Source organism: Homalodisca vitripennis, chromosome 4, assembly GCF_021130785.1.
Source record: "Homalodisca vitripennis isolate AUS2020 chromosome 4, UT_GWSS_2.1, whole genome shotgun sequence".
NCBI classification, from domain to species: Eukaryota; Metazoa; Arthropoda; class Insecta; order Hemiptera; family Cicadellidae; genus Homalodisca; species Homalodisca vitripennis.
The window spans coordinates 71594905-71609463 of NC_060210.1; the positions used below are offsets into that span (position 1 = coordinate 71594905).

At 35.5% G+C, this 14559-nt stretch overlaps 1 protein-coding gene across 3 annotated transcripts in view; it reads right to left on the bottom strand.

Moving 5' to 3' along the window:
- Positions 1-14559, bottom strand: part of LOC124359510 — an 86986-nt gene that overhangs the window by 47018 nt on the left and 25409 nt on the right. For 2 of the 3 annotated variants that reach the window (XM_046812302.1, XM_046812301.1), the window contains exon 2: positions 5799-5933. The exons of the other annotated variant lie outside the window; for it this stretch is intronic. In XM_046812302.1, coding sequence (XP_046668258.1) covers positions 5799-5933 — 135 coding nt within the window. The remainder of the gene's footprint in view (positions 1-5798; positions 5934-14559) is intronic. 3 annotated transcript variants of the gene reach the window in all.

Consider the following 14559-nt stretch of genomic DNA (forward strand, 5'->3'; position numbering starts at 1 on the left):
AGTTTTTTAGTATGCTATCTAATAAAAATGAGATAACATAATATACTTTATAACCAAATTTTCTACTGAACCTGTTAATGTAAAGGACATATCTATTAAGCGATACAGAACGTTACAGGGTGACATACAAATATTAGAGTAAGATCAGTCAGTGACACAACAACTAGATGCCACATCAAATGTCAGGCCTCAGGTGCAAAAACATGGATGATATCCTGGGATAGGAGTTTCACCAGTTATGAAAATGATGTCTCAAGGACACAAGCAGCATCTTGCACCAGAAAATATTCCTCACAATTTCGTTATTTCAAAGCATCATGGAGTAACCATTGAAGTAAAAATGGTCAGAACACGAGAATAAGAATTGCTCCTAACATCTGTCGTAATATTTTGATTCTTCATTCAAGTAAATGTTTCTGATAATACCTTTACCTAATATTGGGGCCACAATGTCTGGATTCTTAGTGAAACTATATAGAAAAAATAGGGGAAGGGAATCCCCCCCCCCAATAACAATCAATGATATATGGGAATGTTGTTTGTCGACACCGGAGTCGTGATAAGGGATGGCGATGATGTCCTTGATGGGGGTTACGAGCTTTTAGGCCTGGTGAAACGATATAAATGTACTTTAGGAGGTTAAGTTTTTCATTGAACTTAGAATTATTGTTCTAAGAGATGCTCTTGGAATGAATCAGGATCTATATAAGGTTACTGATGGCATCACTATTTAACATCCATAAGATTCAGGGCCTGGTATAAAGAAACTGAATGAGGAGCGAAAGTAAGGTTTTCCATCAGTTCCATATCTCATATCTACGGGATTTGAGAGCATATGGTAATCCAGTAGGATTTATAATAATTGTCTTTTGGGATATTTCGTTTGTCTAAAGAAGAAAGTTGGAACATTTCTGCCATTGAAAAACATAACCAGTGTGCTTTATATTCGAGTACTTATTTCACTAGCTATAATAAATTGTGTTAACCTTACAGTGCCTCAGACTGGTGTTTTATGCCTGTAGTGTGGTGTTAGGGCCTTATCATCAATCTAGACACTCTGAGCATTATATGTGAATACATCGCCTGCTATAGCACATTATACTAACATATTATATTGACGACTATACAACATCCAGGACGGCACGGTTGTGAATCCCGAGATATTCGAGGCGGTTGTCGCTGCTAAGCCCTTCTCTCATCGTTGTCTAAGCTTAATGGAGTTACCCTTAGGCAATGAAATGCAGTTCCAGCATCAGCTATAGCTCTTCAATGCAACCTCTGGAGATTTTATTGACAAGATTTTGGTTAATAAGATTGTTTCATTACTAAAATGTCAGATTCTGTTCAGTAAACTTTTGACCTTTCAGCATCACAAGACTAGATTCGTAGCTCCATAAGATCTTCGCTCAGTGTCTTGGATAAAACTTACATAACTGATTTGCATTAATTTTGATTTGTCGATAGCTGACGATTTACCTTGCAAAAGTGCAGTTAAACCGGTGTCAGCTTCACGTTAAAATGTTGGCTGTAGGAAAGTCATCAGTTACTTTGTCAATGCTACGTCTTGGCAGATAAGGGATGTCACATTTGTTTTAATAGCACTTTACTTCTATGAAAAGACTTTGACTGCGTTTGATGTAGCATGCAACAGATCGTAGTATATCCTCTTAGCCACAGTGTAAGGCAGTGATAATGCTGTTTTGGGAGCTGTGCTCGGAGATTTTTGTACATTTTTATTGCTTTTCCCGGTCATCGAAAATAAGAATACCGAGTAAGAACACTTTCGTTCACTTCAAGAAAAGATGTGTCTATTCTCAGGATATCTCTAAAGAATGGGTCTACCTTAGAATTTAGTTCTGGCTTTTTCACGCTACGAGCGCAGCGGTTGACTAGATATCCTCTCTGACTCTTGTCATTTGTGATTTGATTCTTAGTAGGTTGTAAATTTTCATCAAGTCGTCGTCACTAGTCGTTATAGCAGTTTCCATTTCAAATGAGCTGGAAAACGAATTGCTCGGACTATAAACGCTCTTACTCGTGATGGTGGAAACACTAACTAATATAGGCCTAAATATCTGTAGTTGGAGTGATGGTAAACTAACTAAGAGTCCTGTGGTATCGGGTCAACAATCCGGGTGAACTCTGGCAATCTCAGAATCCCAGGTTGATATCATAATTAGTTTGTCCACGTTAAAATTCAACAAGACAAGAATACAAACTACAAGGGGAAGATATCTTTACAGGTTCAATCTTGTGCTATTTGCCATGTATCGGATATACTTCTCACTTAATAATATTAGCCACAGAATTCACTAACAGCTCACAAGGTTTCTCCTATATGACGCTCACTTTTAGATCTTATTAAATGACCATTTATACTGCTAAAAATTTGCATGATCGGACATTCCCTCCAACCATCCCAAGTGTATGAAAGGGATTAAAAAAAAGGGTCATCCAATCACTCACTTCCTTTCATATTATTCGTTCGTTTCCCATTTTGTTTTTGCGTTTAGGTTACGATGAAAATAATATCCTGTGTTAAAGATCTAGAGACCCCGACCTTGTGCAGTGAGACAGGAAGGAATCAGAAATTAATTGCAGTAACTTTGAAAGGTACAACGCCTACCTAAAATAGTTTTGACAGACATGTTTCGGATTAAGGATTCCACGCATTGAATGTTTTTGGGACTTAAAGGGACCATCGATTACATTTCTATTAAATGAAAACAGTTTTCCCAAATAAGCAAATTAATTACACAAGACGTGTTATGGAACTAAATACTTTTATTCTTGCCCATCGCAGAATCCAAAAAGCTTGCGGGTACGGCACCATCCAAGTAAGATACCAGATGATAGCCCATTTACAGTATGTCTAATCAATGAAATGATGGAACAAGCAAGTAACAATAGGAAGTATTATTTACAGATTAAAAACAGCAGCACCCCGGTTCTGTGTCCGTAGTGAAACCTAGTAATCCACAGTCGTGCACTGTAGCAAGGATAAAACCATAAATAACAAATTATGCTACTGCTTTGAACAGCCACAGCTATCACCAAATTGAAGCATGGACAGAGAAATCTGTTGATAACAAAATTTCTATCCTTATTTTAGAAAAGATAAAATTACGAATACAAAAATGAGGCAAGTCTTTTTTAACTTGGCTAACTGAGAAAAAGGACTGCACTTATACGAATTAAAGGAAAGCACCTGAACTATCCCTACATGCGATCCAGAGTTGTCTGAAGATCTCGTCTGATTCCTCAAGCAAGAGATGGTCGTCAGCGAAAGCAAAAGAAATATCTCACTAAATATAAAGTCCAGCCCACCTCTCAGGTCACGTCCCTCCAAAGAAACACACAAACCAAAGAAAAGTAGAATAGTTTACAACTGATTGCATTGACTCTTCGAAACCACGTTATACAACTTTGAGTATTACCATCAAGTCCAAGTTCACACAAGAGAAAAACTTGAGCGACAAGAACCTGCTAACAAGTCATCGGATCTTATAGGAAGGGCAAAAACAACTCCGAGGCACTATCAAGCCTGTTTAAACCGAGGCTAATTAATGGTTGGCCAAAAAACTTATGCTTATTTTTTGGACATTATTAGTTGGTGATTGTGGAGTATTTCCACTATCATCTTTACCGAAGGAACTCCTCGTCCATGGAGACTCCATTGATCTCGTCTCTCGTTCTGCTTGTTACCTTTATGTATACAATTAGAATATTTAGACATTCCCATTCTCTAAACACGCACAAAAGTAACTATGACACACTCTTGACCAACGCGACACAATCAGGATAGTGTAAAAACTCGCTGAATATTGTAATCAATGAAAAATCAATATGCAATTGGTACGAAAGTCTAAGTGCCAATTATGGATAACCCAAACTAAAATACACCTAGCAAGAAAGGAAAGACCACGAGCAGAACGTGGTTCAGATACATACATACATGGTTTTACACTCAGGAGTTAGTGATGCCTGTGGAACGTCTAGAGAACGTCTTTGGGGAAGACCCGCAAAGCTTTTGGATGACGAAGGAGAGGACGACATCCATCTTCAGCCAGATCTTGGGCTGCTACACTAAGGAATGCCCTTAAAAGTAGTACGCCGAACGTTCTAAACACATTACATTTACTCTCCGATTTTTGTAAGGAGCTGATTAAGTAATCAATCACTTTCCTATGCAGAAAACGATGTACTCCTCGACTTCAAACGTAATTCTTCAGTCATCCACATTTCATACTTATATATATTTGGATCTTTTCATTCATCTCTTCCGGGTTTGCTCTCTGACGATAAACACTCAGGCTGATATTAATTTTTTAACTTCCATAGGAGTTTATACTCCTCCAGATTTTCAGAAATATGAACTGTTTCAGGTAATAAATTCGATCAGGAAACATCGGCTAAGGAATTATAATTTACTGTAAGTGTACCTATAAATAGTTTTCCTCTTCACGAGAGCTTCAGAGCTGCCTGGTAAGTCTTTGCCCCCGTCTTAGCCTTTTATGGGAGACTGTATTACATGACCAAGTTCAACGCAGTTACTAGGTCGCCGTCACAACGTGGAGGTACAGATAGGCCGATATTTGGTAAGACTGGCCCACAGCCGCTGTAACAAAACCCCTTGCTAACAAAAACTTCGAGGGTTAGAATGCACCATCTAAGTAGGCTAATGTGGACCAGGATAGACACATGTACGATTATCAGATAGCTTGACTATTGTTGCCAGTTACCGCCACGTCAGGGCCAGGACCGCGGACAGACGGACACTCTGTCGCAATATTGTCTCTGAGTTGGCGGAGAAAGTGTCCAGTCTTGTCCAGATTACTCTAATCTGCAATGTGACAAAAACAAGGTCCTAATTAGATAGCGGGTTCACTCATAGAGACGAGAAATCCTGTTTCAAAATCTTTGCATATGTCATTTTAACAACTGTGTTTTTTTGTTAGTTTTGATTGAGTACATTCTAGGCAAACTTACCTTTCAACACACATAACTTAATGATAAGGTGTTTAGGATAATGTAGAAAGCAGTAAAAATAGGTAATATGATAGAACATGAAAAAGATACACCTGGCTGCTACATGAGCCCTTATCAGTTAGTAAAAGCCAATATGTGTTATAAGACTTAAAACTATCATGCAGGAAAAAAGGAGTCAATATTAACTTTACATATTGCTCTTATTGTAAAACGAGGTTAAGACTCAACTATTTCATCTGTAAAAATAAAAAAATGTTTTTTAGAAATGGGTGGAAATAAAAAATAGTGGAATATATATCAATATTGATATTGTGTATAACTGAGATATTTATTGAGAATGAGGCATATTACTAAGAGTTTTCGCTGTGATTTTTTACAGCTGGAAATGTCTAATAGTTTGACTGTATGACGTATATTTAACAGAAATACAATTTCAGATAAAATTTCGGCCATGAAAAACAAAAAATTGGACAGCAAATTAGCAACTATTCTAATGTTGAATGAAATGTTATTTAATCAAGCGCGATTTGTGTTATTAATTGGCCAAATATAAGTGTTTACGATCAAAGACTTCTTTAAAATGAAACGTAGTTAAAATAAATAGTAATTTTATTATGTTTAAATAGATTGAAATTTCCTGACTGAAAATGTTCAGACACGCGTACAAAGTGTATTGAGACTTAATTTATTTTCCAAGGAGACAAAATGGTGATTCCCAGGGTATAAGGCACAGGTCTATAGTAAAGTAAGATAAACAGATGATAGCGCTAATTACCTCAAAGAGAGGCGCTAAAGACGCACAAGCTTACCGAGTCCGACGTATCCTTTGACCCCGCCAAGATTTCTCACTCGGAATATTCCAGATTTTTTAAAAGCACAGTTTAACGTGAAACCAAAGTCTGATTCGAAAACACATGTGCTTTGACAAACTCGGCTCGTCAGCCCTGGAAAAGAAAATCTCAGTTAGCTGGGACTAGTTTGTGGAGACAACACGGTCTACATTTACATACGTGCGTAAGTCGGACAGGTCAGAAACAGTGAGTATGAAGTAAAATATTGTGATCGTACCAGCGATTCGCCTTTGTGTGGTTTTTGTCAAGCTTTGACTTTCGATCCAACAGTGCGTAGGCTAATGTGCAGTTTTCAGTAGTCCCGATATTTAAGTTACAAGTCAGTATTATCGATGCAACTTTTACTATTAAGAACGTTTTGAAGCAATGTTTATTTTCAGTTGAAAGCAGTCACAGCTGGTAAAATACACTGTCATATATATTTAGAGAATTGTTCTTAAAATAGTAATGTCCTTGTCCATGCAAGTGGTTAGTAAATTGTTAGCTTTCAGTAGCTGATACTTAGTCTTTGAGTACAATGTATTTACAGTAGTAAAACCAGTTTCTGCAATCGAAAGTGTTATATATAACACAGTGAACAGTTTAAAATATCAATAGTTCTATTGTAAAGAACCATTTTTTATCAATACTTGCAACAAGGTTTAACACAATGTTTGCCTTTAGACATTGTGCAGAATATTTAGCGTATATGTTTAGTCAAATACTGTAGCACTATTCACTGGATGTCATCGAACAAAGAATGTGTTTTGAAATGTCAAACTCAACTTGAATAAAGATATGAGTTCTTCTTAATTCAAGCTAAGCTTTCCAAATGTAAACAAACAATCTAAAATTATATAGAAAATTTTTCAGTATTCTTAATTGAAATTACAAATAAAAGTTGATATGGTAAGATTAAAACGAAATTACAAATACTTTATTTTACACAATGTAATAAATACTGCATACTATTTTGTAATCGTTTCATTAATCACAAACTTGATGTAAAGACAGTAAAGAAAGAAAAGAACAGTCGAAAGAGTAAGTAGGTGACAGACAAGTGAGAAGGCAAGTAATAACAGTGACAGAGACAGGAAGAGTCAGAAGTGCATTAACGTTACGTACAAGTATACAACAGTTATACAAGTTTTATCAGTCACAGATACTGGACACAAACAAATATCTGTGTTGATAACACATAACATTGCATACGTCAAGTCAAATAATACATTACAAATTAAAACATTACACATGATACATTAAACATTTTTATGAGACATCAATACATACTAAGATACAGACAATTTCTTATAACGATATCCTAAATCTAATATTAAAAAAGGAATCAATAGGCTATAAGCGTGAGGACTGATCTTCATAACCTTACATATTGCCAAATTATAATGTCACACTCTAAACAGAGTCAATTGTATCTGCTGTTCTAACTGAACTAGTAGTTATGATTCAATCGGACTTAATTTAATTTAGGCTAAAATACATTTTGTTCAAAGGCAGCACGTACAAGTTTACCTATTGATTGTTTACATTCTATTACTTTTATTTAAATTAATAAATGTATTCAAAAATATTCAAGTTAAAATGTAAGTTATTTTATTATTAATAAAAAAGTAAGAAAGTCTATTCAACACACTATCCATCAAGACGTGTTGTTTGAAAACTAGTTGATACAAAGGATATTTCACACCCTACACCAAACCGGATTAAATAACGAACAACATATTAGGAGATTTTTAAAATTGATTTAAGAACCGGCTGTACTGGCTGCAATCTTGATTTTAACCCTGTAAAAATATTATGAAACATCATTCACTTGTACGCTCATATTTTTCATCTTAGATTTATTATAAATGTCTTCATTTTAAATATATTATTAATACGCACTCGCACATATTTTGGATATTTTTATTGCTTATCTGATAAAACTAAAAACTTTTTTTACTTACATTTTCTTAAACCTTTTTCGTTTGGATAAAAAAAAGTATAACTTCAGAGAATTGAAAAGCTTTTGGACGCTTATTTATCTTTTGTAATTCTACGATAATGAGGTTATTATTTACAGTTTTTCTTATGGGTAACACTAAAAGTCATTTCACTGAAGGCTCTTAACAACATAATTGTATTCACCGTTAACACCTAATGCAATTGTAAAATTTTAATAATATAGCCTTTAAGATATTGACACTGCCCGCAAGAAAGTACGAGTAGATTGCAAATGAGAACCTACTCATTAAAATTCCTAGATTAAGTAGAAACAGACTAACGTTTCTGTTGTTATTTGAAAAGTCAATTTGGACGGAACCAGTTGATAAGAGCTAATTAATCAACAAACAAGTAATGTACACAATTAAATGTTTATACTTTTGACAACCTTTTTATCTGAACAAAATTACAATTTTTATTACTGGGTTGCAACTTTTTAGTATTACATATAGTATCATGCGATAATAATGGAGCAATAGAGCACTAATATTATGAAGAAGTAAACCAGTAATAATAATAATAATAATAATAATATTCTTTATTGCGTGAAACAATTACAATATTGCATGGCATGCGTCAACGTAAGTATATAAAGTACATAAGTACATCAGATAAATGATGTTGGTTAAGGTAAATGCATACAATGCAATACGATTCTTGTATGTATCAGAACCGGGGGTTTCGAGGTTGTTAATTTCAAAAATTTTCATCCCAGTGGCCCATCATGAACTCATCACTTGAGTAAAATGCCTTTGACATAAGAAAATGTTTTAGTCGAGTTTTGAATTTTTTTTGTTTCATTCAGTTGTTTGATGCCCTCAGGGAGCCTATTGATTAGTCCGACTCCAACTTGAGATGGTAAGTGTTCGAAAGCTGCCGTTCTGTGCTGTTCGACTCGAAAGTTATCCATGCCTCTAGTCCCATATTGGTAGTAATCCCTGCCCCGTACCAACTCGCATATAAGTCGGCAGTACAAGGCCACCTCGAGAATATAAAGACACGGAAGGGTCAGCAATCTAAGCTCCCTAAAGGCATATTTGCACGACTCTCTGGGGTTTAATTTTGACAGATTAATACAATAAACTATATAAAATAATATACGCGTCAACAGTGTACAAAATATTCCTTAGTGTCGATACATTAAAGTTCGCCCATCCGTAACCTGGTAAGTGAATGAATAGTGAACAATAGACTAAATTATACTGGCTCACCAGGAATGGAGAATCGAGAGTATAATTCGCCGGCACGGCTGAAACACTTTCCTAGTTGCAATATACTCGTATGTGACTCCGGACGTGTTTCTTGAAACATCACGTTTTCTGTCACGCATCTTTTCCAATTTCCAGTGTAAAATCAGAACTCCAAGTCCATAGAATAATGACGAAAGTGTTATTTTTGTAAAGTTCAGGAATTCTATCAAGTAATTCCTTACAGTTTCATTTTCTAGTAAATAAATATGTTTAGGCCTTGGCCTAAGTATACTTGGTCTACTCAAGTATTAATACTCTGAGTTGCCTTATAGAATGTTTTTACATGATACCATAGACAGGATATAAGACTTGATACTTTCTCTGGTCTTAACCATATTAAATAGGCCAAGCCCGTGTCCTTCTTTGCTACGCGGCGGTTATGTACTGGCCGTTGTAGTAGAAATTAGCGTTTCCTCTCCATTAATGTACAGGAGTAAATCCTCGATGAGTGTTTCAAACGCGTTCATCAAAATATTATCTTAAGGAACAGTATCATTGAAGATCCTCATTTTCGATTATATTATTCCCCTGTTCGGTTATAATGTTTAGGTGACACATTTGGAGGATAGTAAGTTTAAACAAATTGAGTTATGCAATGAGGATGCCAATTTGGAGACCGGACTTACCCATGTTCCTTAGCCGGAACCGTTGGCGGACCTCCGAGATCATTAGATCAGGCGAACTCCGGGCGATAATTTAGTCAGATATCGGTGGCGCGGCGGCGGCGGCGGAACGAAAGTGGACGCTTCCGGCTGAAGACACACTGACCCCGATAAGTGACCTTGGGTCCGGCGCGGCCCAGCCACTCATCGTCATAGGACAGCTTTTACCGCATCTTTTTCTGGTTAAACATATAAGCTTTCTCTAACGTGTCATTGGCATCTGTTGGGTGGCATTCCCGCAGTTGCAACACCAGAGACAAGTCCTGCACGCGGGGAAAGGTCGACGAGAGTCGGTTCGATTTTAGTTCACTCTCTCTACTGAAATTTTGAAATAAAGCCGTATATTTCTACCGTTACGCGTTAACATTTAATAACAATAATTTATTATGGTAACACGCTAGTTGTATACATGAATGAATTAAATTTTCAAATTAAATATGACGTTAACATTATACGAAGTCTTATTGAAATATTGTTGTCCTATTGACATAGTTCAGTAAAGACATTATTTTTGTAAATAATTACGGTAAGGTTTAAAATAATTTTAATTAATTTCTAAGAATTTTCATTTGATATAATATGGAATTAGTTTTAGAAAATAATCTTAGGCGTGGGAGAAGCTCACTGGAGTGTATTACAGTAAATAAAAATGAAGGACGAGTACAAAATTCGCACAGTTTTGGCGATACCGAGCCTTAAAACTTTTCTTAATACAAAATGATATTTTTAAGACGAAAATTGCACTTTGTTTTGTAGTAAACGTTTTAGAAATGTACCTATACAAATTACAGTAGACTACTATTCTCACATTTCCAGATAATTTATAGCAAACTTTTATTCCCAGCCCCAAAACCACTCTGTATTTAAAAGTTTTCGTACTTTGTGGTTAAAGAAAATGTCACTACCTTAACACTCTAGAATTTACTCTAGTCGAATAATCTAAATTGAAATACTTATAACATATATGTGGTTACGAATGAGTATAAATAATATTATTTTGATTTTTCAAGAAGCTAGTATACCCTATAGCTATAACTATTAAAAATATGTTTTTTATATTCTTTATTTTAAATTAGGCGTTCAATTTTAAGACGTATAGATAGTATAACTAATTAATACATCAAAAATTCATGCGACAGAACCGAAAGCCTCGTGGATTAGTCCGGAGTTGAGATAGCGTAGGTTCACGTCATTCTGTACCTACTGACTCTTCCCCCTATTGTAAACCCGACAGGTTCTTCTTCAAATCGTGATGTCTGTTGTCTCTGTATACATCTTTGCGACAACTTGATGAAAAGGTCCTAGCCGCTGATAACTTGGTATACCAGTCCTCTTGATTCAAGGAAGAACTTTTGGTTTTGGGGTATAAAGTTAAAGTCCGAAAAATTTACTAATCCGGGAAATAAGTTACAGTCTGTTGGGTAAAATTTCATTACTTTCTGTCTGGTCCATCGGTACTCATTTGTATCTGTTTATCCTGTTATCTCGTGGTTCCATGGCTTAAGGGGACTGGCGGAAAAAATCCTATCATTGTAATAAACAAAAAGATCTTCTTTGAAATACCTGTATGGCCTATGAGTGGATCAATAGAGGGTATATATACTAAATATGATATGAGTCCTACATGCCATATACATCCAATATAACTTAAAAATCGCAAACTACACCCATTATTATTTTTTGTATTTTACTGGCTCCTGCTACATCATGTTAATCTTGTCATAGTATTGCCAAATCTCTTAATGTATTCCGGGTTATTGTTCTTCAGCTAATACGAGTAATAATACAGTTAAATACAGCCTAACTTGTTTTGTTGCCTAATGGGTATATTCAACTGTAATGTACTATTAACTTTTGTAATCACCAACATAACAACAAGAACGTGAATAAATATAAAAACGTAACAAGTAATGGGCACTAATTCATCCCTTAGCGCGTAATATATTAAATTCAGATAACTTAGAAAATCCCATTTTTAATTCCTGTTTATTCCACAGTTTACATACAAACAACCGCGCTAAATTACCACGATGTGGCTAATAGTTTGATTAAGGATGAAGTTAACTAATAACAGATGGACATTCGAATAATTAAACGAGTAAATCCTCTGGTGTATCATACATGTAGACTATAAGTCCTACTCATCTTATAAACATTCCCTATATTTATAAAGAGAGTTTGAAAACACCTTTCATATATCTACAGTGTCTCTGTATATAATACATAATAACTGAAGATGGGAACGAAGATGCAAAGAGAAGAATCGTGATAGTTCAGTAGACGTTATAATAACAGAACATTCACTTGCAAAAACTAAGCGCAAGATAATGTCGAAGCCGGGAGCGTCTGTGCTGTTGTTTGGTAGTGAATCAGTGGCGTAGCGAAGGGGGGGGTCCAGGGGGTTCCGGACCCCCCCCCCCCGAAATTTTAAGACATATTAAAAAATAAAGCATGGAGCAGGAGAAAAAAGGACAGTGATCATTACTCTTGTCTACAAACATTAAATTGATTGAAGTGACCGTTGTTAAAAATATAATTGTCCTTTCGTTTAAATCATAAAGTATCAAACGATACTTTTGGGCTCGGCCTTTCGGGTAGTGTAGTGTAATCATGGTATTTATATAGGGCGCGGTCACGTGATGTCGCAAAGTAACCTGAACCGTAACACGGCGAACAGTTTAAATTAGCGACCACTTCGTTCAAATTCGTATTGGGGACGTAAAATGACTGCTTGCTTAGAATTAAGTTACGACGTTGATTTTAGGTGTCATTAAACTGTAAAAGTGTATATAATTATCGAAAAAAAAATCACTTTCGGTCGGAAAAATACACTTGAAAATCTCTACTGATTAGAACTTCAACTAATTTGGACTTCAGTGATTGAGGTAAACGTGGTGTTTTTCGATTGAGTTAGGACGACGATTTTTGTTATCATTAAACTGTACACTGTACCTATATAATTATCGAGAAAGAATCACTTCCGGTCGATAAATACCGAAGAAAAGCTCTCTACAGATTCAAGTTTTGACGATTTTGGATTTCATTGGTTGAGTGGTTGAGGTAAAAAGTGGTACTTAGGATTATGTTAGGACGGTGATTTTAGGTATTAATTCAACGCCGAATAATACATATATAATTATCGAGAAAAAAAAACAATTAAATCACTTTAAAATTAGCGAATTTTTTCCTATGGAGTCCCACAGGGATCTATACTTGGACCAGTCTTGTTCCTTGTGTACGTCAGCAGGCTGAACTCATCGCTCCTGAGAGGGAAAATGGTCCAGTACAGTATGGTGACGATACGGGATCGATACGGGACAAAAGGCAGGGGACAACCTTCGGTTACATCCGCACAGAACAGCCGCATTCAAACGTTTGCCATGTGAGGTTGGTGTTAAGCTGATCAACAAGCTCCCTGATGAAATACAAAAATTTGAATGAACCAACAAAATTTAAAGCTCGATTGAGACACTTTTTGGTGTCGAGAGTGTTCTATTCAGTGCAAGAGTTTATGATGAGCCGCTGGGATGAAATTTAAAGTAGTTGGATCATCCTCTATTTCTGGTGGTAAAATTTAGAAGATTTTAAAACGTATGGCTGAGTACTTAGGAATGAGTGTGGACTGTGTATGAACGGGTATGAATGGGGGCAATTTAAAATAGATATACATATTTATAAATAATTTAATTTGACGATTGTATACAATTTTTATAATTGTTGACACAATAAAAAGTATTATTATTATTACTTCCGGTCGGAAAAATACCAAGGAAAAGCTCTACTGATTCAGATTTTGACGATTTTGGATTTCACTGGTTGAGTCGTTGAGATAAAAGTGGTACTTAGAATTATGTTAGAACATTGATTTTATGTATCAATTGAAACGCCGACTATTACCTATATAATTATATGAAGAAAAATTGAAAAAAAATCACTTCCGGTCGGATAATACACCGGAAAAAACTCTACTGATAAGAAGTGTTTCGATTACTTTGGATTTCACTGACTGAGGTGTTATTTAATTTTCCTTAGTATATTCCGATCGGATGTGATTATTTTTGGGTTTTTTCTCGATAATTATATATTTAATTAGTCGGCGTTTAATTAATCTCTAAAATCAATGTCCTAACATAATTATAAGTACTACTTTTATCTCAACCACTCAACCAGTGAAATCCAAAATCGTCAAAACGAATCAGTAGAGAACTTTTCTTCGGTATTTACCGACCGGAAGTGATTTTTTTCTCGATAAATTATATAGGTAGTCGAGTACAGTTTAATGATAACAAAAAAATCGTCGTTCTAACTCAATCAAAATACCACACGTTTACCTCAAGAACCGAAGTCCGAAGTAGTTGAAGTTCTAATCATTAGAGTTTTTCAGGTGTATTTTATTTCCGACCGAAAGTGATTTTTTCCGATAATTATATACTCGTCTACAGTGTAATGATACAAAAAAATCGTCATTATAACTCATTCATAAATACCTCAATCAGTGAAATCCAAAGTAGCCGAAATTCATCAGTAGAGTTTTTCCGGTGCATTTTCCGACCGTTAGTTTGATCTGTACCCGAGCAACGCTCGAAAATTCCCTCCTTTTCTAAAGGATTTTCGGCCCTCAGTAGCCCAATGTCCCGAAGGGGTATTTCATTTTTTCCACAGGAATATAGTTGAGTCAACTATACGCTTGAGTGAAGCCTCTGTTTTGCTCTTTTTCTTTCTTATCCAGTGAATCCAACACATCACTTTGGTGCCTTCTTCTACTCGGCCAGAATCGAACTTCGTAAAGTTTCTGTAGCTATACTAGAGAATTTGTGGTACTAGAGT